General features: G+C 49.4%; 1 protein-coding gene across 1 annotated transcript; it reads right to left on the bottom strand.

Moving 5' to 3' along the window:
• Nucleotides 1-20,139: 20,139 nt before the first annotated feature.
• HOXB1 (homeobox B1) lies at nucleotides 20,140-22,562 on the bottom strand. Its single transcript, XM_074979083.1, has 2 exons — nucleotides 21,831-22,562; nucleotides 20,140-21,224 (listed from the first exon to the last, which is right to left on the bottom strand). The coding sequence occupies exons 1-2, from the start codon at nucleotides 22,453-22,455 to the stop codon at nucleotides 20,899-20,901; spliced, it is 951 nt and encodes a 316-aa protein (XP_074835184.1). The 5' UTR covers nucleotides 22,456-22,562; the 3' UTR covers nucleotides 20,140-20,898.
• Nucleotides 22,563-25,329: the final 2,767 nt, after the last annotated feature.

The following is a 25,329-nucleotide window of genomic DNA, read 5'->3' as shown; positions in this document are numbered from 1 at the left end:
CATATTTCCTTGTGATGCCATCCAAAGAAATGCACTCGCTGGCCAAAAAGCTTTACAGTCACCAGGAAGCTTAGCAAAACCTTGATGTGGATTAAAAAAAAATGTTCTTAGCTCCCTAAGTTTTCTCTTGTCTGCAGATGTTTGAAAGGGACCAAAAGCTTGGCAAATATTTGCAGACAAGAGTAACGTTCACATGATGGTCTGATTTTCATTTAAGCCCTTTTTACACTGCTCTGGCAAGGCAAAAGTACTTTCAAGCAAGTGTAAAAGTAATTTATGTAAGGACCCCTTAGTGTCGATGGGAACCAGTCACTCAGGCTCTTTAAGCAGATGAGGGTTTTAAATGTGGTCAGTTCAGTTTCCTTGATTTTGGTCCAAAAATGTCAGATCTGAACTCTGTGTGTGTGTGTGTGTGTGTGTGTGTGTTTCAAGTATCAGAGGGGTAGCCATGTTAGTCTGTATCTGCAAAAACAACAAGAAGTCCTGTGGCGCCTCATAAACTAACAGATATTTTAGAGCATAAGCTTTTGTGGGCAAAGACCCACTTTGTCAGAAAATCTGTTTGTCTATAAGGTGCCACAGGACTTCTTACTGTTTTTGTGTTTTTCAAATGTCAAATGCTTTAACTTGTAGAATGCACAGGAGTTCCTGTCATGTCAGGAGATAACACCTCCAAATTTCCTGATTGTTATGATGAATATTTATTGTTCTAATTTGTATTGGGGTAGCACAGAGCAGCACCAACTAGCGACCAGGCCTGGATTTTGTATGCAGAACACAAAGATGGATCCTGCCTCATAGAATTTAGCACTGAAGTACAACACAGAACTTTGGAAAACTAAGACAGGTGACACCTATGTTGAGAGTTCTCCTTAGGGTTTATGCCAAGCAAAGAGCTTGCTGAGGAAAAGGTTTTTGGCAGCTTTGGAGTGCTGCATGGACATGCATGAGCTGAGATCTTTAAAGAGGCTTTCAAAGATTTTGTCTCTTAGAATCATGGATGACTAGAACTGGAAGGGACCTTTCCATATTTGCTTATAGCTTAAAGTATAAACACTCATACACCACAGTGATGGGTGAAGCAGAGGAGCCTACTATTAATAAATATTTAGTAATAGGGAAATCTTTCCCAAGGGTTCTGTCCGATAGGCTAAAATCATCCCTGGTGTAACTGGTGAAGTCAGTGTGAAGTTAAATCAGAGATGCAGTTGGCCCCTAGGTATATTCATAGTGATATCTGCTGACTTAACGGTTTTGTCCTCTTTGTAGCATGGCAAAGATAATGCACCCAAAAGAAAGCAAGTTGAAAGCTATTCTGGTCCCTACATGTTGCACACAAGCAGGAGCCTAGGTATTGCAAGAGTGGGTGAGACTGATTACCAGATACTTCAATTCCAGTTACAGACTCTGCAGCACTAGTGGTTATGATTAGGCAGTTTGACCCTGTGTCCTTCACTGGAGTTTGGTGACTGGTAGTGGTGAGGGGATCTTTTCACAGATTTGAATACCAGCAGGAGGCAATAAATGTAGGGACTTTGGTGGTATTTGTACAGGTCACTTTCAGAGCAGACATGCACTTTAAAGACTTGAGACATTCACAAGTTATCACAGTTTGGGTCAGTCAGGGCCCATGAATCCTAAGGCTGGATGGATACGCTTGGTGGAAGTTACCTCTTCATTTCTGTTTCTTTGCTTGAAAGCAGAGGCAGGGATTGCCGCTCAGGTTTCTATTTTCAGGGTTGGGGAGGAAAAAAAAAATCTGTTTTCAACAAACTTGGAGATACTTCCTCATCAGGGAGAGATGGGAGCTGGGAATGACCTAAGTGGCGACAGTTTATCTGGAGCTGCTGCTGCGTTTATTAAGAGGAGCTGTCGCTGTTTATCTGTGCCTTGTCTGCAGAATCAGGTGTTCCAAAAACAAATTCTATATCCTGTCAGCATGCCGTGCTGTCAGGTTGGATGGGGTAAACTTCCAGAGGAGAATCCAGTGTCTGAGTATCTCTGGGGATCCATGCAAAACCTTCTTCTTTGCAAAACCCTTTCTATCCTAAAGGTATGTCTGGCCATGAGCTGGGCAAGTGTCATTTCCAGCTCATGTGGACATACTCACACTAGCTCTGATAGAGTTAACATGCTAAAAATAGCAACATAGCTGTGATTGCAGCCAAAGGTGACCAGATTGCAAGTGTGAAAAATCAGGAAACTTTTTTGGGGGGAGGGGTAATAGTTGAATATGTTAGACACAGTCTCTAATATTGGGATGATCGTGGTAATATCAGGGCATCTGGTCACCTGTATTATAGGGGTAGTGAACCTTTTTCCATTTGGGGGCTTCTGACCATTGGAAGAAATCAGTCAGAGGCCACATACAAGTGAGAAGCAAAACAAAATCCAATCCCCCAAACCTCACTGAAAAGTAGAACAAAAAAACCCCCAGACCACCTACATTCACATGGCTTCCCCCAGCAATTCACACTTAGGGCAGTCCATAGGCTTTATTGGGCCCTATGCAGTTCTAGTAAACTGTGACCCCACACTTGGCACTGTGACCTGGTGATGACGATTTTTCAGAGATGTGATTTTATAATTTTCAGAGCACTCTGATGAAATATTTTTAATTTTAAACTAAAGTCCTATCGACTAATGCAGGACATTCAGAAACTGGCAACTTAGACCTGGGGCAAATGCCTGTTAAATGGCTTCATTTCCACTCAACTGTCTCTTTCCTGGATGCAGGGTTCTGCTAACAGATCAGTCAGGATCTCTCATTTTTAAGTTAACTAGATCCTCCCTGGAGTAAGCAGAGCCAGAGAACAGGGATAGGAAAAGATGTGTGGACATTAAGACCCAGCGATGCCCCAAATTTTCGGGTGCCCTATGCACTGAATATTTTCCATATGGGTAAAGGTGACTCTGCTGGTGCTCCAGCCCCACAGGGGGGCGCCAAAGCTCAGAGACTTGCTGTGGAGCTGGAGCACAAGCACTGGCCTGCACTGCTAGATCAAAGTAAGCTGGAGTTGGGATCCAGCCTGCAGGCTGTAGGTTCCCCACCCTGCTCTAATGCAAGGACTGGCCATCCTCATGAAATCGTGAGTAGGGACTGAGAGTGACTAGCCCAGCCTGGTGCCCATGCAGCCATAGTTACACTGCTGACTCTAGTGCGCTGGCATGATCAGTGTTCACATGGGTGTGGCTACCCCAGGCAAATATTACACCTCCTGCTCCAGTGTAAACATCGCCCAGAACGACAGTCCCATGGACACCCCAAAGCTTCTACCAACAACAAAAGTCATTCAAACAATTCATTCATGTCTTTACCAATGATTAATCTTTTTTATAAGAAAATGAAAAACATCCCCCTCAGCCACCGCAGTTCCAAGCAGAGTTGTGAGCCCATAAAAAGAGGAACTCCTGCTATTACACAGCCCTCAAAGGTCTTGGTTGTGGGTCTTGACTGTAACGCAGGGCAGCTAGACACTACAGTGGGGGGTAATGGTAGGAAACCCCAAGATCCATGCATTGACTGTTGCCACTTCCTCCTTGGCTGAGGCCTTTGAGGAGCCAGGTGAGTCCTGGAGTGCCTATTAGCAGCAGTGTCACGCTGCAGAAGGGACTCTAGTTTTCAGTGTGAATCCTCCTCTTGCTCCTTGTTTGAAATAATTAGTAGTTGGGAATAATCAGTCAGAAAAAGGAGAGAATGATAGCTCTGAGCACAAGCAAGGAGAGACATGATCTTTGCCAGTGCCACCATTACACCAGTGAATGCATCTGAGGCTGGACCTACATCAGTGCTGCAACCCCAGCTTCAGGAATCCAGCTGATGTGTTGCTTCTAGTGCATCAGCCCTGTACAACAGCATCCCCTATTCTTCCAGGTCTGCCCCATGCCAGCTCAGAAAGTGATTGCATTGCTGAAGAACTAGTCCAGCCCCTGTTCCCCACCTCTTTACCTGAATCCTGACCCAGCTTGTAGTGTTCCCTGTAATTTTTTCCATCCATATGTGGAATAAGTTTTGTGCACCAAGAGAAGTGCAGATGTGCAGCACCAGCAGAAACACATGCTTCTGGCTGTGGGTGCTCTGCAAATCAACTGGGTGACGCCTGAACCTCTCTGCCCAAGTACTCAGCTTCCAGGGAATGCTACTGGATAGTATAATGAGCTTCATAAGAACAGAGCCTTAGCAGCATCCAAGTATATCATTACATTGTGAGGTGGAAGTGGGTGACTAATGCCTGTTGAAGTTGAGACCCCAGACTCATCTCATGTGTGTGCTAAGAACAATTAGAGCCTTCATTTTCATGCTAGAAAGGTGGCTAAGTTAAACCATTCACACCACATATCTTCCTATCATGCTACCCAGTTCTCTCAGATTTCCCACAGTACAGGTTGAACTTCCTTAGTCCAGCACCCTCGGAATCTGATCAGTGCCAAACAAGAGAAATTGCCAAGCCATGTGCGGGGGGGTCAATATTGTCTAGCAGCATTACCAACATTTCCATTGTTTACTGGGAAATTACAAGACATTTAGGGGTAAACTAGAGCTAAATAACAGCACAGAACGCTGAGAACCAGGACTCGTGGCTGTAAACAAACTTTATGGGACCATGGGAAACTTGGCCACACCAATGATAAGCAGTTGTCCAGTTAACTAAAATCATGTCGTATTAGGGATGCAGATGGATCAGAGAGTACCAGACTAGAAAGTTTCAACCTGTGTCTGATTTTTGGCTTCTTGCATTCAATGTCATGAGAGTGCTAATATGACATGAAAAAGCCCATTCCCAACAGCTTATTTTAAAACATCCCAAATGTGCTCTTTGTCTGGAAAATCCTAATGGATTCCAGAAAACTTCTCTTTATATCACCACAGAGAGGAGTTTAATTTAAAAAAAAATCATGTGCAGAGGATCCCAGGCAGATAAAAATTCTCCTTGATCCAGCAATAACAAGAAATCTGAATGGGCTTCAGATAAAAGGATCAAGGGAGAACAGCTGCATATCCTTGGATAACAAGAACAGTGCATTTCTCTCCTTCTCCATCACGTCCTTCTCATAGATTCATCATCTGTCTCGCGATCCTGGAGGTAAAGGAGAATTTTGTACAATACTTTCCAAAAATGCAATGGTTTGAGATGTGCAATGTCCAAAGAAAGGCAGGGAGGGGTGCGTGGTTCATAATGTTCCTAGGAGTCTCACCATCTTTCAATTTCTTATCAGTTTAGAAATACAAAGCATGAAGTCTCTACCACCACTGGGACCAAAAGGTTATCAGAGTGCAAATACCTGAGGCTGAAAAGACATGTTTGAGAAAGAACAGATAACATTTTAAACATAGTTATAGTCCCCACCGTTCCAGCTTCCATACGTATTTCACCTGAACTTTCGCAAGCAAGGGTGTTTCTATAATAGTCAAACTGATCACTTTCAGAGCAAGAGCTTTCGTTAGAAAGTGATAGCTGGCAAAATTGAGATTTCTACCATTAGATGCAAAGTGGCCTTTCTATAACACCTTCAGCCCAGGATTTCAAAGAAGTTTGCAAATGTTAATTAACCAGCACAAAAGCTCTGTGAAGTACAGGCTTTATGACACACGTTACCAATGGAGAAACTGAGGCAAACAGCTGGGAATGGGATTTGCCCTTTGCTGCACAGTGAGTCAGTGGCAGAATCAGTAAGAAAACACAGGAGTTCTGGCTCCCATAAATAACCACTAGACATCACTTAGCCAGAACTTTAGTTCACAATGTCAGTCTCTACAGGGAAGGGAAATAGCTCAACATAGATATATCAGTTTCTAAGGAGAAAAGAAAATTTCCTGTTTTGCTGAATGTAAATGCCAGCTAAAAAAAAGCTGTGAGTAATTTCACACTAGAATCAGGTACCAAGTACCACAGGCTGGATATTCCAAAGAGAACTCTGCCTAAATGCGCTTTCCATCTCAGGTCCTACAGGTGGAAAATGGCTTGACATTAACAATTACCTGATTATGCCAATTAAAAAAGGCAAGTTTGAAAAGTCAAAATGGGTTCAGTAGGAACGTTCAGCAGAAGTTGGAGGATTTTTACCAAGGTATTGGTCATACCATTCTAAGTTGTTCTGTCACTGATGGATAATGGTACTAGGTACTGAAGGAAGCCTCTTAATTTAGGATTACAGAGAACAAGGCTTCAAAGATGTGCCTCTCCTCTGGTGTAAGCAAATCTTGTCTCACACTGCTCAAGTGGATGGAAGGTGGCAAGCACAGAATGGCAGCAACTGGGCAATCGTGTGGCTCTTATTCAGCATGCTGAACACCTTGGTCCCTCTTCTCAGCTGGGGTCAATCAGCATAGCTCTATTGATTAAGTTTAGCTGACTGACCCCAACTGAGGCTCTGGACCACTGAAGCGAGCTACAGGGTTCATGGAACTGCTCTAAATTACACTGGGAGACAGGCAGGGTGTTGTATCAACCCCAAAATATGGCGTGATCAAAGCTAGCTTAAACTCACTTTTGACCCTTCTCCTTCCATCCCTGCACCAAGAGCAAGAATGGAGCAACAGACCCAGTTCTCCAGGGCTTGGATGCAGGTCTCACACTGGTTCAGCTCCATTGTCAGCTGCATGCCTCATGGTTGACATGGGTTTAGCTGAAATGAGAACAAAAGGCCCCTAGAATTCAGCTGAAGGAAAGACCTGTGAAGTCGCATCCCACTTATTACCAAGCGTAAGACTGGCCCTTACAGCATATTCAGCACACCTTTCACAGCACTTATTTTAAAAGGCTCTGTGTCAGTCCTCTATCCACAGTACTCCCCGCTCTCAGCCTGCACAGGTGGGTAGAAGGGAAAATAAACATTATCATGCGAGGTCATCAAATATTTAGCTGCTGAGGTTTCTGAGAGCATCAGAATGAGCAGGACTGTTTAGATATCACATGTTCTCCTGCCAGGTCAAATGAGCCACTCTTGAGTAATGGCTCCATTCCCTGAAGCACCTTTTGCCATCAGTGCATTATCACGGCTGCCCTTTAGCTTTCTGGCCCATGCGACAATTCGTCCCTTAATCCAGCATCTCAGCCTAAAGCTGTTGCAGCTGAGACAGAAGATTGTTTACAGAAGGGGCAGGCTCTCTGGCCCCCACCTGGTTTCTGTCTGGGCCACATTGGTGGGGATGAGTGATACTTCATTTATCTTGGTCTTGTTTCACAGGCTGGCCTTGCTGTCAGGTGCTGTTAGTGTCTGGCTGTGCAGCCTCCCGATAAGCCCACTCCACTCTCTGGCAAGGCACCCTCCAGCCAATCAACAGGTGAGCCCTAGGCCTGAGTGATATCACCTTCCCCCACTGCCCACAGTTCACTGTATGTCATGGAGGCTCATGAGAGTTTATGCAAAAGGGTCAAGTGGTTCTTGTGTTCAAAGGGCCAAGAGATACTGAATCAGCCAGCGGCTGGTTTGGGTTTGTCTCATTCACAGCATGAAAATTGGCCAGTGAGAAAAATGGGAAATTGCTGTTTTCTTGGGACCGAATTATCTCCTGCTGTAATTCCAGTGGAGGGGTGGATTTGGTCCTCTGGTTTGGACTCTTCAGCACCTCAGAGGGAGATGGGCAGAGGGACTTGGATCATGTGATTTTTGTAGCTTGGAAACCCAGAGGGATAGTTTGTGGGGATGGAGGAATAATAATCATAGAACACTAGAACTGGAAGGAACCCCAAGAGGGAATCAAGTGCAGTCCCCTACCCTCATGGCAGGACCAAGCACTATCTAGATCATCCCTGACAGGTGTCTGTCTAACCTGCTCTTAAAAAATCTCCAATGTTGGAAGTTCCACAAACCTTCCTAGGCAACCGATTCCAGTTTTTAACTGCTACGGCAGGAAGTTTTTCCTAATGTCCACCTTAAACCTCTCTTGTCACAATTTAAGCCCCTTTCTTCTTGTCCTATGATGAGAGGTTTAAGGGGAATAATTTTTGCCATGTCACCTGTTTGAATCCATTCTCAGCTGGTGGTGACTGAAAGTTAACTTTGTCTTATACCTGTTTGATGGCTATAGGAAATGAGCACAGTAAGTCTCAGTACAGTTGCTAGGGTCATGTGGGGCAGAGAAGCTGGTGATCAGATGAATCACCAATGCTCCTGCTCCTTGAAATCAAGCACGGAAGGCCCAGTGCAGGTCAGGGTGGCAGAAATGTTCACTGCCACTCCCTGTTTTTATGAATGAACAGAGTTCATGCTCCGGGCCTACCATCTCTCACAAACCCTCCATTTACTCAAGAAGAAAGAAGAAAGCTGTTTGGGGACACACTTCTCTGAACTGACAGGCAAGGTTCCCATTGACTTCAGCTCTATGCCATTGCCCTCTGAAATAAGCCTTAAGTTTATATATTAGAGTGGCTGACATAGGTCCAGGCTCATGACTTGAATCTTAAACTCCTGTTCACAAGGCCTGTTTATGTGCTCAGCTGCTGTGGTAATGGGAGGAGGGGTATAAGTCCATTTGAGGAGGTTGGTAAATAGTTTGAATCTAGTGAATAAGTATGTTTATGGATAAATTCAGCTGTTCTCTGCTGCTTTGATTGTTTCTCCGCAGGGTGAGTTGTTGACCTAAAAAGGCCATTAATACAGTATATCTCCCCACACTGGAAGACATTTCTTTAAAATCATTGTAAATAAATACTGTAAGTCCTGACCTTTTTATGCAAAACTTTTTAAACCAACAAGCCCCACTTAATAGCCAGTCAGGTTTCCAAGCCACCAAAACATCATGTCTCTCCACATAGTTCTGAGCGTGTTTCCCCATGTGCTCATGACCCTCCTGAGTCTTTCTTGCTGGTCTGGAAGTACAGATGGATCTTTGGTGTTTTTAGGTGCTTATTGTACCAATAAGAATCTGCCAGATTGGATCAGACCTGTGGTGTGTCACGTTCACTGCCCTGTCTATGACAGAGGCCAGCACCCGAAGCTTCAGAGTTAGGTGAAAAAGCCTTTTCAAAAGAGGGCAGATTGGCATAATCTGTCAATCTGTGATGATCTTGTCCTAATTAGAGATTGGTTTGAACCCTGGCATAAAAAGGTTTTTCACCCTTCAAATATGTGCTTTAAAATATTAACTAGTAAAATTTGTTTTCCATGTCAGCATATAAGAAAGAAAGAAAGATGAACAATCTTTGACTCTTGCTGCCAATGGCTTCCTGTAGCAGTAAGTGCCACAGTCTACACATGGGGGCAGAGAGAGTATTTTCTCTTCTTAGTCTAACTGCCCAGGTCTCTCTATTGCTTGTGCTTACCTCTCATCTTGTTGCTGAACAAAGCGGTGAAGATTTTCGCCTGTGCATCACTTTGGGCTCTCACCTCAATGGGAATAGGTGCAGTGCATACATTCTGCATGTGGGTATATCTTGGTAAACTCAAGATCTATTTAGCTGGGAGTGAGGTGTCCTTTGGAACATGTCTTTACTTGAACAGTTAGGGCTCGTGTATACCAGGAGAGGCCTAGGGTGAATTCAGCCTGTAACATGGAGCCACAGCAGTTATCCTAATGGAAACAGCGCTCCAGCGAGGTGGAGCGACTAGATTTGCAGCTCATGAGTTGTGCTAACTGGATCTCGTAGGGGCCAGCTATTTAGAGTTTAAGGTGCCACCTAACCTGGGCCTGAGGGTTTTTCTCTGTCAACAAGAATTGGGGGAGGAGCAACACTGGAGTTATACCTTCAGCTAACCAGAAGTGGGGACAGGTCCCCTATCATGTGCTAGCAGATCAAGGCCCTCGTCTCCAGAGCTTCTGAGGGAAAAGCAATGCAGGCGAAGGAGTAGGGAGCCTGGCTTTCTCCTGGCTGGCTGCTTCCCCTCCCCTGGTCTTCGGCAGGAATCTAAATTTTTGCGCCAAACATTCGTCGATGGACAGCAGGGAATTCTTCCAGGAGCGGGTTATGCCCGGTCCTTGCGCTATGCGCTTGGCAAACTGCAGTGCTGTCCCTGGACTGCTAACGTGCCCTTGCCAAATACCCTCCCTGCCAGGCTGCTTTACCTGCGGAGGAAACCCAGCTCCATAACCGAGTCCCCGCCGGCCCTCCCAGCTTCATAAAATCGCGATAGATCATGCAAGAGGCATATTACAATAATTTGTAGCTCTGGGGACGGTTTTACAGCCCGGGCGTCATTCATCAAAGCGGGGTTCTCTCTCCTTTTGCTGGCGGGTTCCTCCCCATTGCAGGGAAGCCTCGGCAAATCCATTAATTAAAACTAATAGTGAATTAATGCAAAGAAATAATACAATAAAACGGGGAGGGGTGGCAAGGGGAAAGCCTTATGCTAAAGCAAATGGACAAAAGGAAAGCGGAAATTGATGCTGATAAGCGTCTCTTCCCTCACGCGTTCACCCTTTGCGAGCTAACCGAAAGACTAATGGCCCAGCGACTTCTGACTCGTATTACGAGATAATTCATGGCAATGTTTAATATATAAAATAACATTATCCTCCCATTCGAAGCGCATAAAGTAATAAATTAAAGGGGAAGGCGACTAGGGACAAAACTTGACTGCAATAAGCCCATCGACGGCAGCGCGATTTCCACCCGCCCTCCATATAGCCCCGTAAATCTCTCCTGTTTAAAAACGAAATAGCTAAAAATGGGGCAGAGCCTCAGAGGGGCAGCTGCCTTCGGCTGTAGCTTCACCTCGCCCCCAAGCTGTCCTCTAGCACCTGACAGACGAACAATGGTTGTAATTAGGTAATGAGTTTTCGTGGGTGAGACCCACCGCTTCAGCTTCATCCTCTGAGGCAGCGGGTCTCCCCCAAGAAAGCTCCTTACCTACCAACTAAACTCCGGGCACTTAGTGTCATGTCAGTTCCAAGCCACGTTCCCCTGGGGCAGCTCGCGCTGGGACCAGGAGAGGGGAGTGGGCAGAACGCGTTCGCTCGAGCTAAAGCTCGAGGCGGCTGCCCAGCCGTGCTGGCGTTCGCTTATCAGCTTCCTTTGCGGAGGTACTAGGTTTTCTAGCGGTTCTGTTGAGAAGCGAAAATCCGACCTTTAATAACCCGACCTCTTTCCTATTAAAGCGCTAAGGGGGACGCTTCCCCCCCGCGCTGTTCTGCGTGTCTGTTATTCACTTGTTGCTCAAATTAGCTCTTTCGTTCCCACAGGGCTGCGTTGAGGGAGATTTCCCCTAAGAACTGCTAGTGCGCCTGAGAAGAGTTTCTCCCCCGGTAACGCACTCCGAAGAAACCCGAACAGCCCTTGGAAGCACCTGCCAGACCCAGGTAGCTCTAGTTTCCCCCATGGAAACCCTGGATCCGGTTTGCCGCTGGGAGGAAGTGCGCTTTGCCCAGGAAAGCTCATCACCCAATACACTGGTTAGCTGCAGAGGTGCCCCAAGGCCGCTTGTTATTCACCAAGGGCAGTTTGCTCTGACTGCCAAACTTCTCCTCGGAAGGGTTCTCGAGCCCTGGCTCCCCTGCGAGTTAGAAACCCGCCTGTCTCGTACTCCTCCAGAACCGGCTCGGCCCGTGGGATTTCCAAACGCACATTTCCTCCCCCAGCCTAGAGCGTTTTTGTTTCGGGAGCTGGTGCGCCCTATACGCGGCTTGGGGTTTAGCGCATTGGCTGGGCAGACAGAGCAGCCGGGCACCAGCTAACGGGCTCCGTTCGTCCCAGGACCTGCAGGTAAACTGGGGATTTTCCTGGTGTCTCCGAGCAATAGGTAGCAGCGGCAGTGACACGAACTGGCTCAGCCCCGCCTCCCCGCACATCCAGTAAGTAAACACGAGGTTAACCCCCTTTCTGTTGAGGGAGAAGCCTTTATTTGGGGTGCCTGGGGGCATTCCTGAGCTAGAACAGCGGCTGCGTGCCTCGGAGCCGGCCCGATTGTCACGTTTCTTCTTAGTATCTTATTGCCGCGATGAGCCCGAGCCCGAGCCCGAGCCCGCGGGGCAGAGCGGCTCGCGAGCAGCGAGAGGATCCTGCTGCTGAATCGATCAGCACGAGGAAATCCAAAGAGCTTTTCCCGGAATTCACTTCCGCCCGAAGGAGAGCGGCCGCAGGTGGGGCCCGTCCTCTGCCTTGATTTCTGTCCTGGGTGTGTCTGTTTAACCCTCAGAAACCCGAGAACCCCCGAAATGGAATAGCCAGGAAGGGGCTGGAGGAATCTGGTGGGATTAGCTCGGGGGCTATTTAAAACCCATTTTCCTGGCGCGTGCAGCTCAAAAAGACTTAGTGGGGGTTGATCCTGCTTGAAGCAGGGGGCTGGACTAGATGACCTCCTGAGGTCCCTTCCAGCCCTGTGATTCTGTGAAAAAGAGGCAAAGGGTTTGAACGTCTATCTCATTGCCCTGGTGTTAAACATAGAGCTGCCCTTGGTGTGTGGAGCCTTCTGTGGTCTATGTCACCCTCCCTGGGAACCTGCTGCTCAGGGGGGCCAGGTGAGAGGGAGAATCTTTAAAGCTCCCTTCCGGAAGCTGGTAGCTGAAGAGTTTCTGGCCAGCCAGGACTGGCAGGAGACTTCATTGTAATTAATTAAGTTATTGGGGGAAGTGGATCTTACCCACAAAAGCTAATTACCTAATAAACAGAAGTGTTAGTCCTAACAGATGTGGAAAAAGTACCCACGAAGTTACTTGAGTAGAAGTGCGTCTGCTTTCGCTTCTGGACACCTGAGGACAATCTCGATGTGACGTCTGTGTGCATATGTGTACTTTTTTTCAAGTCGTTTTCCAGAGGGACAGTGGTGATTTGTATTTAAGTACACCCCCCCATTGTACTTTTACACAAGTAACTTCTTGGGTACTTTTTCCACCTCTGGTCTTGGAGGTGCTACAGGACTGATTGTTTTTTTGGGGAAGCTATAGACTAACAGGGCTACTGCCCCTCCGAGACTAATTTAAAGAGGGGTTGACCAGGTGACCGGTGAATAAATCCAAGCTCAGCATTCCCAGGCAACTTGGTTTTAGCCACGGCATCAACTTGAAAAGGGAGAGTGGTGGGGACAGCAGTAGGAATGGGCCTCCCTGCCTTTGGAATGGCCCCGGCGCACACAGGTGAGACCTCATGAAGGAATGGGGTCCCATAGAAAGGTGGAACTCCTATGCAGCCCAAGTCTGTCCTTTTCCTTGGAAAATGTAATATAAACTCCATCTGCAGCTTCAGGTTGTCCTAAGAGATGACTGCCCTCTGAGCTAAGCGCCCACCCAAATCAAGGCAAGTCTTCATTAGACTTCAGATCAGGCTCTCAGTAGTGGGTTGATGCGGGGGGGGACTCTCTCCTCCATTTCCTAAGTGCCTACAGCTTGTCACCTCACACAGACATGTATGTAGCACAAAGAACAGGTATCCTGTCTCCCCTCCCCTCACCTCCCCTCCCTGCAAACCAACCGAGCTCTCCAGAACAACTATGCAAGTTTCCAATTCAAAACCAGAGCCCTCTGAAAGAGGCTCAGTTAACAATGGCATCATCCAGTCCTCAGTTCCCCAGCAAATTGTTTCCGATTTCTCTGATTTGTCCTCGTAACTTGCACCAGACTAATGGATGAGTCCTGTCATGGAATCTAATAGCAATTTTTCCCTCTTCTGGGGGACAAGGGGATAATTGTCTCACAGTTGTTATTGTGTGCTGTTTGCTTCATTTGCCCCCCATACACACACACACACACACACTTAGATTGACCTCTCTTGTGGAATAAATTCTCTAAGTGAATTCCCAGCTTCCCAAATACATATAATCCACAGGTACTCTTAGTACGAGTGTCTAACCATGATGATTTCTGCTTCCACTGAGCCCATGGAAGCACCAAAACGAGTAGCTGCATTTTCCAAACAGCTGTGGTAGCAGGGCCAGCATGCTCAGCTCTTTTGAAAATCTAGCCCCAAGAGTCACAATGCAAGCAGCCAGGGGCCAGAGCCTTTTTGAAAATCTGGCCTTGTGTTAAAATTTTCAAAAAGAGCCCATATTCAAAATGAGCTCAGGCACACAAGTTCCTCCTTATCCTTCTAGATCAATAGTACTTAAGCTCCTAAAACCCCTAAGTGACTTTTGAAAATAGGACCCCTAAATCTATGTCTCTATTTCACCTGGGAATGAGCCACCAAGCCCTGCAGAGAGACCTCAGCCAATGAGTCTTGGGATTAGATACTTTTGAAAATTGCGTATTGTCCTCTTTGGAGAATTTGGACCCAATAAGCCCCCATGAATAGTACATAAATGCTCATCTTACCTTTTCCTTTATTTTTTATTTTTGCACTTGCCACATTTGATTTGTGGTCCAGAACATTTTTTCATACCCAGAGATTAAAAAGAAATTGACAAGGGTTGACATTTACCATGACACAAAGTTGTATCACCCTTTACTGCTTCAGCCAGAAATACCCTGCTTGAAACAGATGTTACTTTTAAGTTTAAAAATAAAATAAAATAAAATTCCCCTTTTCCTCCCACTGAAATAGATACGTTTTATTAAGTTTACAAGATTACACCTCCTGTATCAGACCAACTTCCAGGCATGGTTAATGTTTGTGAACTGTTCTTGCCTTCCCTGAAGGCTTGACCTCTGCACTGTGCACTGAAAGCCAACCTCGCCTATGTTTGGTGTTCTCTTCTTACCCAGTCAGTGCTTTTCTTTTTTAACCCGAAATAATTTTTCAAAGCAGACCTCTTGCCTGGAGTGCTGAGTGCTGGGCCTTGCATAGCTCTAGTGAAGCACAGAGACCCAGGCTTGACCTCATCTCTGGTCCTCGGGACAGGCTGGGCCCATCCTTTGGCGAATTCATTTCAGGCTGAACTTTCTGTGAACCTAGGCCTGAGGGGAAGGGGAGCTGGCAGGGCAAAGCTGATGGAGGCTAGCTCTGGGCAAACCCATCAGCCTGAATAAATATTGAACAAGCACATGTGAAGGCTGAGCTTGAAATGAAGCTGTCAGCCCATGTAAACTGAAGGGGTAGGTGAGGCTTCTGAAGAGTAGGGAAATGTTTTGTGCACTTCTCCTGTTCTGTCCCCTCCTTCTGAGCTGACTCCCCAGGCTGCAGCTCACCTGCTTAAAAAGAGTAACAGAGAAGAAGCCGTGTTTGTCTGTACTCCAACAGAACAAAGCAGCCAAAATGTAGCACTTTAAAGACTAACAATGATTCATTCAGTGATGAGCTTTCATGGGACAGACCCGCTTCTTCAGATCAGTCCGGGTCTGTCCCACGAAAGCTCATCACTGAATAAATAATTTTGTTAGTCTTTAAAGTGCTACATTTCTGCTGCTCTGTTTAAAAGAGTGAAGCAACCTTGAAAATTATCAGCTCTGGGGCTTGATTTGGCTTGGGTGGGGAGGCTGGGGAGCAGTGAGGGTTCACTGAAGAGTGATCATCTCACCTTAAATAGGGTGAGGCAGTGCAGCTCAGTGACAGAGTATGTCCTTGCAGATGAAAGAGTCTCCAGCTTTATGTCCAGGGGTTGTGACACGTGTGCAAAGGTCCCAATCCTGCATCTTTTACCACAGGTGAGATGACAAACTCCTCAAGGACAGGACCATCTTTTTAGTTCTATGCCTACAGCACCTAGCATAGGGGTGCACAAAATGGGGGGCAAGCCCCTGGGGGAGTGACATTTTGTAGGGGCAGAGGTGCAGCATGAAGAGCTACTGGGTCTCAGGCTCACCATTTCATTAAAAATGTTGAAATATGTGACTGTTTTTGTGTCTGTGTATTCACATTTATAGGCCCATTAATAAAGTTTTGATGTTCTACAGGCTTATTTCTTACACGTGCCAAAAAGGTTTTGTTTTTCCCATATGAACATGAATGAAATTTCCATTGGTTTGGATGACATTAGACAGGTTGAGGGGCCCATGCCAATTGCAAGGATGAAAAGTGGAGCCCAACATGAAAAGTTTTCTCACCCTGTGGTGAGCACAATAGGCCAATGATCTTTGAGGGCATCTCTAGGCCCAATCAGAACACTGAATGGGACAGGTTAGGATTCCATTTCATTAAATAAAAACTACAAGAAGTCCTGCAGCACCATAAAGATGAACACACTTATCTGGGCTCCAACCCACGAAAGCTGATGCCCAAATCTTTACGGTGCCACAAGACCCCTCAGTGTTTTTTGCTGAAAGCACTAATGTGGTGACACCTTCTGGAAAGTGTAACATTGAATCCCATGTTACCAAAGAGTTTGAGATTATTTGTGGGTATGGGGCTATATTCTGCACGAAGATCTGCCCAGGTACACCAGTGAGCATGCAGAGAGCCATAGGCACTGGAAGTAAGGAAGCAAAGGGCGCCACCACACCTCCCTGCCCTGTCATGAAGTGGTTTTTGTTATACATGAGGTTTGCAGTTTGGTTCAATGGCTTTCAGCACCACCATTATGGTCCAACACCTCTGCAGGCACCCATTTTATTCCAGGATCTAGCCCGAAAGTACTATGAACATAAATGGGGAGCTCAGACATTGGCTTGCAGTCAAATTCTGGAGAAATGGGGTTGCACATTCCTTCAAACAGGTATCTCACCTAGACCTCTCAGGTTCCTTGAGTGGTCCAAATACCTTGTATAATTTTCTTACTGCGACTTGAGTTTGTTTTGATTAAAAAGCACGAAGGGAAAATAAATGGGCCGTCTTGGGCCTTAGTTCAGCCAAGCATGTAAGTAGATGCTAAATTTTGAAGATGAAGGCAGTGTTGTTGTAGCCCTGCTGGTTCCAGAGTGTTGGAGAATTACTTCATTTCCAAGACCTGGAAAAGAGCTCTGTGTAAGCTCCAAAGCTTGTCTCTCTGCCAGCGTTCCCTAGAAGCTGAGCGACTGGGCAGCCACCCAGGGGAGATTCAGGTACCACCCAGTTGATTAGCAGAGTGCCCAAAGCCAACAGTATGTGTTTCCACTGGTGGTGCACATCTGCACATGCCTCAGTGCACAGGACAAACTGTATTCTCTCCCTGGATGGAAAACACAGAGGGAACCCGGCTCTCTTGTCTTCTCCATCGTGCAAGCCCACCCTTATTTCGCGGAGCACTGGAAGAACTTGGGGAGTCAATTGTCTTGGGCAGCACGCTTCAAGTTAAATTAAGCACATTTTTAAGGATGATGGCTCACTTTTTGATAGATGGCTGCCTGTTGGAATCATGGTGTGTGTTACACAAAGTGAAAATAAACAAGGGATCAAATCTGATTTGCTTGAGGAAATAATGAAAAAGCTCGCTTTTCCAAGAAAGAGTGTGTATGCCTCTTGTTTGGTTGGGTTTTTTTGTTTGTTTGTTTGTTTGTTTTTTCCTGTCCTGTGTTCTTGCTGTGTGAAATGTGACTCCTGGATAAACATAAAACTGCTCACAACTTTCATCTCCTCATTTGAAGGGTATCAGAGGCTCTGCGTTAGGAAGGATATTTCTCTTTTCAGATCCATGTTATTGTTATTAAGTCAAGGTTCCCCTGACAGGCTAGTGAGCTTCAGAAGGCTTTCACAGCTCCAGCCCCATCAGCTCTGGAGAGACAGTTAATAACAGAGCGAAATGGAGTGGAAAGTAAGAAAATCCTCACATTTCTTTTCTTTCTTTTTTAAAAATAGAATGTGCTTTTCTGAGATCAAAAGGCCTCACATTGTGAGAACAAATGCTTTAGGGAGAGAAGAAAAATTTCACACCAAGGGGTAAGGAACAGATGGCCCTGAAATATCTGCCAAGAAGGGCCAGGGTTCTTGGCCTTCTCTACAGGTCTGTTATCTCTGAGCATGGCTAGAAGACAGGAGCCTGCTCAATATCCTTGACTAACATCTCCTCTCACAGAAGAGACATAGCTCAAGCAATTGCTGTTGTCATAAATAATTTACAAGTTTTAAAAAAAATCTGGGAAATGTCCTGTCTTTGGGATAATAAATCTCTGTTAGATTAGATAGATAGCTAGATAGCTGTTGTGTGTTTATATGTTACATATATATATATATATATATATATATATATATATATGTTTGCATTGACACTGAAGTGATTTTTCTGCTCACAAAAGCTATCAAGCCAGATGTGCCACAGATAAATACAGTAAACTCTTTCTTAACTGACATTCTATCATCCAGAACTCTCAAATAACTGGCATTTTAACCATAAATAAATTATTGTTACATTTTCCATAAGTACAGTATAGTGAAAGTAAATACAAATAAATACAGGAAATACAGTATAAGTTCACAGTGAACAATACTACTGTTGTTGATAAATAAAGTACTCAGCGTATATTTTGTTTCTTAATATCTAATCTTATTTTTCTTTAGTTTTATCCATTGCTAGGTGTATCTCTCTGTTATCCAGAATATTTGAATACCTGCAGGCCCCAGGGCTCCTGGATATGAAAGAGTTTGCTTTAGATGGATGTATACATATGAAATGCAAGTGTATACTGTATGTACATATATATTAACAAGGGTGTGCATCTGTCAATAATATGCTTATAGACATATTTGTAAGAAAGTATACACAGATGCACATGGTTACATACAGATAAGATAAACCTCTACCTATATATGTTACTTGTGTGATTATAATACAAACATATGAGATGTATGTAATTTAATATAAAATAGCACATCTTTCTTTCTTTCTTTCTAACTAACTCTGTCTTTTTGTGATGTTTTCTCGTTCACAACGGAGAGTTTCTGTCTGTTGACTTCCAGAAGAAACCCACACGAGGAAGGGTGAGAAATCTGAGCATAAAGCCGGAAGCAATGTGCCTGGTGATTTTTGTAAAGCCCGTGTGAGACTGAAGGGGGGATGGGGAACGAAAGGGATCCTCCCAGAAACGGGAATAGATCTGACAGGGTTTACATATGTAAGGGCGGCATCAGCACAGGCGTTAGGGTTTCTTCCGGGGGTTGCCTTTGAGTTTTAAATGCGAGGTTTGGAGGCTTTTGTTGTGCCCGACATCCTGCCACATCAGTGAACCTCGGCCCTTTCTGCTCAGCCTCTCCGCCCTGGACAGGACCCCATCCGGCCCAGTGCTGGCCTGCATTCTCACCTGCCAGCCCGTGGGCACATGGAACTCATCCTATTACATCTTCCTTTAGGAACAGATGCAAGGTCCAGAGACCTGGGGGTGGGGGGTGGTCCCCTCCCGGACACATTGAGATCAGAAAGATCTTGCTTGAATCGGGTAGTTTCAAACACAGTTTCCTCAATCAAACGAGTTATCAAAGCGTCTAGACCCCTCCCTCTCGGACTCCCCCCATCAAAGGAGAAGCTATACAATATGTTACTTCTAAGGGGGTTTCTTTTCCCCAGCCCTGTTTCTAGTCTCCCTCAACTTCCGAAAACTTCTGCAGAGCCAAGCAAAGATGTATTTCCCACGATCCCTTCGAGAAGAGGCTGGGCCCTGCCAGGAGAAGGGAACGTTTGTGTTCTGAACAGAGGTGGGGGCCGTGCTTAACAACAGTGGGGACCGTTGCTGAAGGAATCGAGATAGGTAAATCCATACATTTAGTTTACAACCGGTACTTTGGCACGTTTCTTTTCCCCCTCCCTACCCCCGTCCCCGAAAAGTTTGCACATTTCAGTGGCGTCGGACAATAGCTTCTCCGGCAGCTTGTCTGTTTACTCGTTTGAAATCCCAGAGGCGTTTGGAGGTAAGAAGGTCAGAGCTAGAGGTCCCCTCCCCTGCCTCTCTCTCATCCTCCAAACGATTAAGATTATAGGGTAAATTCAAACAAACGTGGGGCCCTGCGCACAACGGGGAACGTGGCAGCGGCTTGTGCGCAAGGTGGGGCGGTGATGCTCAGAGTTCAGCGCTGGAAGGGGGATCCAGCCGTCCTCGCTCGGCGTCCGCAATGGGGGGCCGGGCTGGGTGAGGGAGGGGAAATATCCCCCTTGACTTTACTTCTGAGGCCCTTGGCCTGGTACTGGATCCGTCTGGAAGGGTGTGGGGGGGGCGTCTTTGCTTTGAACGTTTGCCCTTACAAGCGGCAAGATCTCTCCGGGGCCCGATCCTGCACCTGTCCACGCCAAGGGGAGTTTTGCCCTTGATTCAAAGGGAAGCCGGATCGGGCCTCCGCTTGGAACGGCTCGGTCGCTTCCGGAAACCTGCCGCGCGCCCGGCCCGGCCTGGCCTTGCCGGCCCATCACACCCAGCCCCCTGGCTTGGGGCGGGAGATGCCCAGGTCACTAAGAAGCACGAGGACTAGGCTATGCCAAAGTAAACTTTATTCGCGTGAGGTAGTTTTGTGCCAGAGCAGGAGCGGGGCGCGGGCGAGGGAAAGGCGAAGGGGCTTTTCTCCAGCTGAACTCTTCGAACGGCCCCGACGAGCCTCCGAGTTCTCGGCGTTGCCAGCAAACCTGCGCGGACGGGGCAGCAACCACACGGGGCTTCCCGTCCCTAAGCGGCGTTTGGCTGCGGCTGGGCTGGGCTGGGGGGCAGGGGCGGGGATGGACTTTCCTGGCGCAGGCAAAGCCGCGGGACAGGCCATAAATACCAGCGTCACCCGGCGCGGGGCCGAACGCTCCCGGGCCGCACAGTGCCCCGCTCTCAGCAGCCCCTAACCCCAAACTCCCCGCCCGGGGCTGGCAGCCTCGGGCCCGCGACAGTGCAAAACGAGGGCGAAGGGAGTCGGCGGCGGTGTCGGGCCGGGCTGCAGAAGGTGTGAAAGGGGCGCGAGCCCGTGGGGAGAGGCCACAGCGCCCCACGCAGCCGCCGGGCTCGGCTCCTCCCGAGCGGGGGTTTCGGGCTGAAAGTGCAATTCCCAAGCCGGGCGCGGAAGGGTCCCTGAGAGCACGGGAGGGGGGGAGGGGGCGCCCCAGAGCCGGGCAGGACTCCCGCAGAGCGGGGCCCGCGGGCGGCCCCGGGCAGTGGAGCGGGGTGTGCGCCAGCCGCCAGTGTGGACGGGCCGGCGACGGGTCCCGCCAGCCGGGCGCCTGCTGGGAGCGCGCCCGGCGGTGCTGCCGCTGCGGGGAGGCGGCCGGGGCCGTTCAGGAGGAGACGGAACTGGGCGAGGCCTCAGGGGAGGTGAAATGCGACTGGTCCGAGGCTTCGCCGGCGTCCTTGGCGGCCCGGGCGGCGGCGGCGGGGGCCAGGCCCTCCTTCTCCCGCTTCTTCTGCTTCATCCGCCGGTTCTGGAACCAGATCTTGACCTGGGTTTCGTTGAGGTCCAAGGCGGCGGCGACCTCCACGCGGCGGGCCCGGGTGAGGTACTTGTTGAAGTGGAACTCCTTCTCCAGCTCCGTCAGCTGCCGCGTGCTGAAGTTGGTGCGCACGGCGCTGGGCGGCCCCACCAGGCCGTAGTCCGACGCTTTCGCTGCGAAAGAGCAAAGGCAGAGGAAGCAGCTGCCCAGCGCCAGGCGCGAGGGCCACCGGGAGGGTTCGCACGTGATAAGCGAAGCTCCTCCGGTCCCTCGGGCCGGCCCCAGCCACACTCCCTGCGTCAGCATCGGGGCCACCCCCAGGGCACTGGAAGGTCCCTCCGGGCTGAACTGGGCACCGGCTCCCTCCCTCCCGAACGAGCCCTTTTGCGCGCGCTGCCGGTGGCGCCCTGCAGCGGCCCTGGGGGGGTGGGTGGGGGAGGGGGACGCTGGGTTTGGGGGAGCCGGTGGGGGGAGGCCGAACCACCGGGGAAAGCGCTGGAGGGGCAGGAAGTCAGGAGGAGAGTTAACTCGCTCTGGGCCTACAAGGGAAACTCAGCCAGGCACGGGTCCCTGCGCGCTCCCGGAACCTCTGGCCACCTGCACTGCAGCTAGGGGGTTGATGCGAGCTCCGTCCCTCCCTCCCTCCTTCCTTGTGGCTTGGGGGAGGGGGCCCAGGCTCCCCCTGCACAGCCAGCCCCGGCAAGGCCGTCTCCCCGCGTAGGAAGAACAGGCCCCGCCACCTCTCTCCAGCGAAGAGACCCTCATGCCGTCTCACTCACCTGTTTTGGGGGGATTCCTCCTTACTTTCATCCAGTCGAAGGTTGGCGCCAGGCTGGTGCAGGGGCGCAGCTCAGAGGGGCAGGCGGGGGATCTGTCCTGGTTTAAAGCAGAGGAAAGTTGCCCGTAAGCCCCCTGCAAGTAGCCGTGCTGCTCCTGGCCATAGGGGTGGGCCGGGTGCTGTCCCGGCCCTGGCACTGCAGCGCAGTACCCCTCTGAGGCAGAGCTGAGGGTGGATCCCGCCGTGGCAGAGGACCCTGGTGCCTGGAAGTACACGCCATCCGTTTCCTGCTGGCTGAGGTAGAGCTGGTGATGCCCGTAGCCGGGGTTGCAGGCTTGGGGTGGGTACCCTGCTGGTGCAGAGCCCGAGAAGGGGAGGCCCAGCCCTGAAGGGTGGGGCTGGTGGTAGCCTGGGTTCTGCTGGGCCGGATGGCTTGGCACGGAGGCGCTCCCTGCCACTACAAAGCGTCCATCTCCATTCAGACTGTCAGTGGTGGGGGTACCTGCGCACGCAGGGAAGGAGGTTGTCCCTTGCTCTAAGTGATGGTAGCCCTTGGGTGAGTAAGCGCTGGTCCCACGGTTACAAATTGCATACTCTAGGAAGGAGTTCATCCTAGTATTGTCCATCTGCCACTGATGGAGGAGGGTCAACCTGTTTTGGGGGGATCCCGCCTGCCCTACAACCTTTAGGTAGTATGTCAAAGCCGTAAACCTTCCACCCCTGCATCGTCAGCCTTCGAACCCCCAGAGCCTTCCGAAAGAGGGGTGGGGAGGGGGGGTGGGACCACGTGGTTCACCACCAAGCCAATGAGCGAAGACCTCCTGAAGTTTGTCAGAAATCTGCTCTCATCCATCAAGGCCCAGACATTTGCATGACAAAGGAACTTCAATCAAACCCTGCCCATCAATCTGATAACAACACGTATATGTCAAAATCTTTCCTCAAAGACTTTAAAAGAGAGAAGGGAGGACGCGCGGGGGGAGGGTTATTCAAGGCTGTTTTAAGTGTTCAGAAGGGCCCCGAGTTAGAAGGTGTACCCCATTTCATCAGAACTCCCCCCAATAAAAAGAAGCGTTTCCCCAAACCCAGTTCCATCAGAGAGGCGCAGACAGAGGTAGGCTGGACGCGCTACTTTCTCAACTCTTTTCTTCATTTTCCAACTTTCTCTGCAAAGTGGCATGAACCTCTTTGGAGTTTGCTGGGATTGGGGGGAAAAAAGGCTAGAAAAAGTCTGCCCACCCCTCCGTGTTTTAATCTTGTTCCGCTCCCTGTGCGCCTGGGACCAGTGCGGGTGACAGGTTTTAATTCACCCAACAGTCGAGTGAGCTGGGGAAATCAAGCTGGAGGGGAGAATATCTTTTGTGGGGGAAGCATCGCAGGACACGTTGTAGTAAAACGAAAAAAAAATGGAATTGAGTATTCCCAGCGGGCTGGTCATGGCGAAAGGAGACGGTCCTTTCGAAAGGGTTTCGTGAAAGCCGGAATGTTGAGCTAACTTTTTTTCGTAATTTGGGATGAATCTGGTTCGTTTATTATATTTAGGTCATTTTGCGGCACCCGCCGACTCGTGGGTGGGTGCAAAGGGGAAAGGCAGACTCCACTCTCACCGAATGCAAACGCGGGCAGCCAACATTTATTTACTTGTTAGCCCATGGGACACAAGAGCATCCAACAATATGACGCCCACAGTCATTTGTTACTTGTCAGGATAGTTACTGGTTGCTCAGCTCTTCGGAAGAAGCAGGAGTTTTCAGGCCAAAGGTTCACGTTAAGAGCCACTTACAGGGTCTTGGTCTAGGGGTCAGCTGCTGCCGCGTTTCTCCCAGGGAGGAGAGGCGACGGGATCGGGTCTCTTCTCCTCTAAGGCCTCCAGCGGCACGTGGAGCGCTTTAGCCCGGCGCATTTCTCCGGGTAACGTAAAAGGCATGTGAACAAGTGCCGGGCCTTGCCTCGGTTTTGTTTGTGGCTCCCGTTGCTCCCCAGGGCTCAGCTAAGCTGGATCGTTGAGTTACACGTGCGCTGCCCCGCGCCCCCTCTCAGTCCGGGATTCTAATTGTCTGCTCCGATCGCCTGGGGGGGGGCCTTGCCCAGAGAACTCGCGACTAACGGGAAACAGCTGGCAGTCTTCCAGGTGGCAACAGGACTGCTTGTGAGATGTCCTCTTGCTGGCTAACACACCAGCAAACTAACGAGCGAAACCCAGGCCGCCGAGCACGTGAGGCGCCTTTCTGACGTCAAACCCAGGCCTGGTTTTCTGCATGAGATGACCGGGAGCTGGAGGTGGGCAGGGAGCAGGGGGAGGAAATGAGTTTGTTATGTTTAAGTAATACTGAAAAGAGGTCGCGCCTTATTTTTCCGTGTAGGGCATCGGCGTGGCCCGTCCCTGAGCCGGGCGTAGGGAATTGCTCTGATCGTTTTCCGCTGTCCCATTCCCGCCCTAAGACAGGCAGGTTTTATCTCGTGTAACGCACAGCACCAAAGTTGCCTCGCGCAGGTCTCTCGGTTGCAGCCCTGGCGGGAAGGGCCGGGAGCCAGGCTCTGGGCTGCACAGAATGAACCCAGGAATCCCACGCGGCCTCCCTCCGGGAAAGCTCAACCACGTGCCGGACCTGCGAGCTGGACTTTGCCTCCGTGGGAGCCGGCTAGCGGGGCCAGGGGCGGGGAAGGCTTTAGAAGGCCTCCTGGGTGCCCTCAAGCTACGGCCTGGACACAGTCAAACGCGTTTAGTTCTTGCCCTTTCCACAACGGGGCAGCGCAGACGAGGGCTCCCCCCAGCCTTCCCTCCGGCAGGTTCTTCTCCAGACGAGCCCGAGGAGGTGCGGGGGGAGGCGGGACTTTTCTTTAAGACAAAGGGGAAGTTGCATCCTCATTTCTCTCCCGCCCACCCCCCACCCTTGGGCCCTCCATGGCCGCTCGCCATCTGCTGCCGTCTGTTACCCTCGGCACCGGCGCCCCAGAAGAAGGGGTCACTCCGCTTTCTTAGCTGCTCTCTGGAGCCCACGCGCGCAGGGTGCACGAGGCCCCGGCTCCATTGCTGGGGGCAAATCAAAGGAGCCCGGGTTAAAACGTCCCGGTCCTAAGCTGGGATTTGGGTTGCCACGGGGGAAAAGCGCCTCCCCAGCGGCTGTCACTCCCACGCCGCGGCCCCCCTGGAAGTCAAGTGAGGCCCCTCCCAGTCCAAGCGGGTCCCACGCGGTTCTCCAGCGGGGAGTTCCCACGGGACTTGAGAGCCTAAAGCCATTTCCTTGTCCAGATACTCGCGCGCTTTGTTCACCCGGGATGACTATGATTGAGCTTGTTGCTCCCACCCCTCGTGGAGAAGAGGTGGGGCCCTCCGGCACAGGAAGGAAACGTCTCCGCAGTGGTAACTATACAACAAAACCTCCGGGGCTCGCAGCGCGTATGAGGGGCAGCGACTTCTTGACCCAAACATTGTGGGGCTCCCAAAGCCCAGGACCCCATCCGGGAAGGCCGCGGTTTGTTCCATCCCGTTTCTGCCC

Source organism: Carettochelys insculpta, chromosome 28 (genome assembly GCF_033958435.1).
Source record: "Carettochelys insculpta isolate YL-2023 chromosome 28, ASM3395843v1, whole genome shotgun sequence".
NCBI classification, from domain to species: domain Eukaryota; kingdom Metazoa; phylum Chordata; order Testudines; family Carettochelyidae; genus Carettochelys; species Carettochelys insculpta.
The sequence above is the reverse complement of the archived record's forward strand: the minus strand, read 5'-3'. Positions and strand labels throughout refer to the sequence as shown.

Excerpts from the sequence above, each read along its gene's own strand:
- HOXB1 (XM_074979083.1), bottom strand. The coding sequence starts at position 22,455 with ATGGACAATACTAGGATGAACTCCTTCCTAGAGTATGCAATTTGTAAC. Across the intron at positions 21,225-21,830 it reads GAGGAATCCCCCCAAAACAG|CGAAAGCGTCGGACTACGGC; the intron begins GTGAGTGAGACG and ends GCTCTTTCGCAG.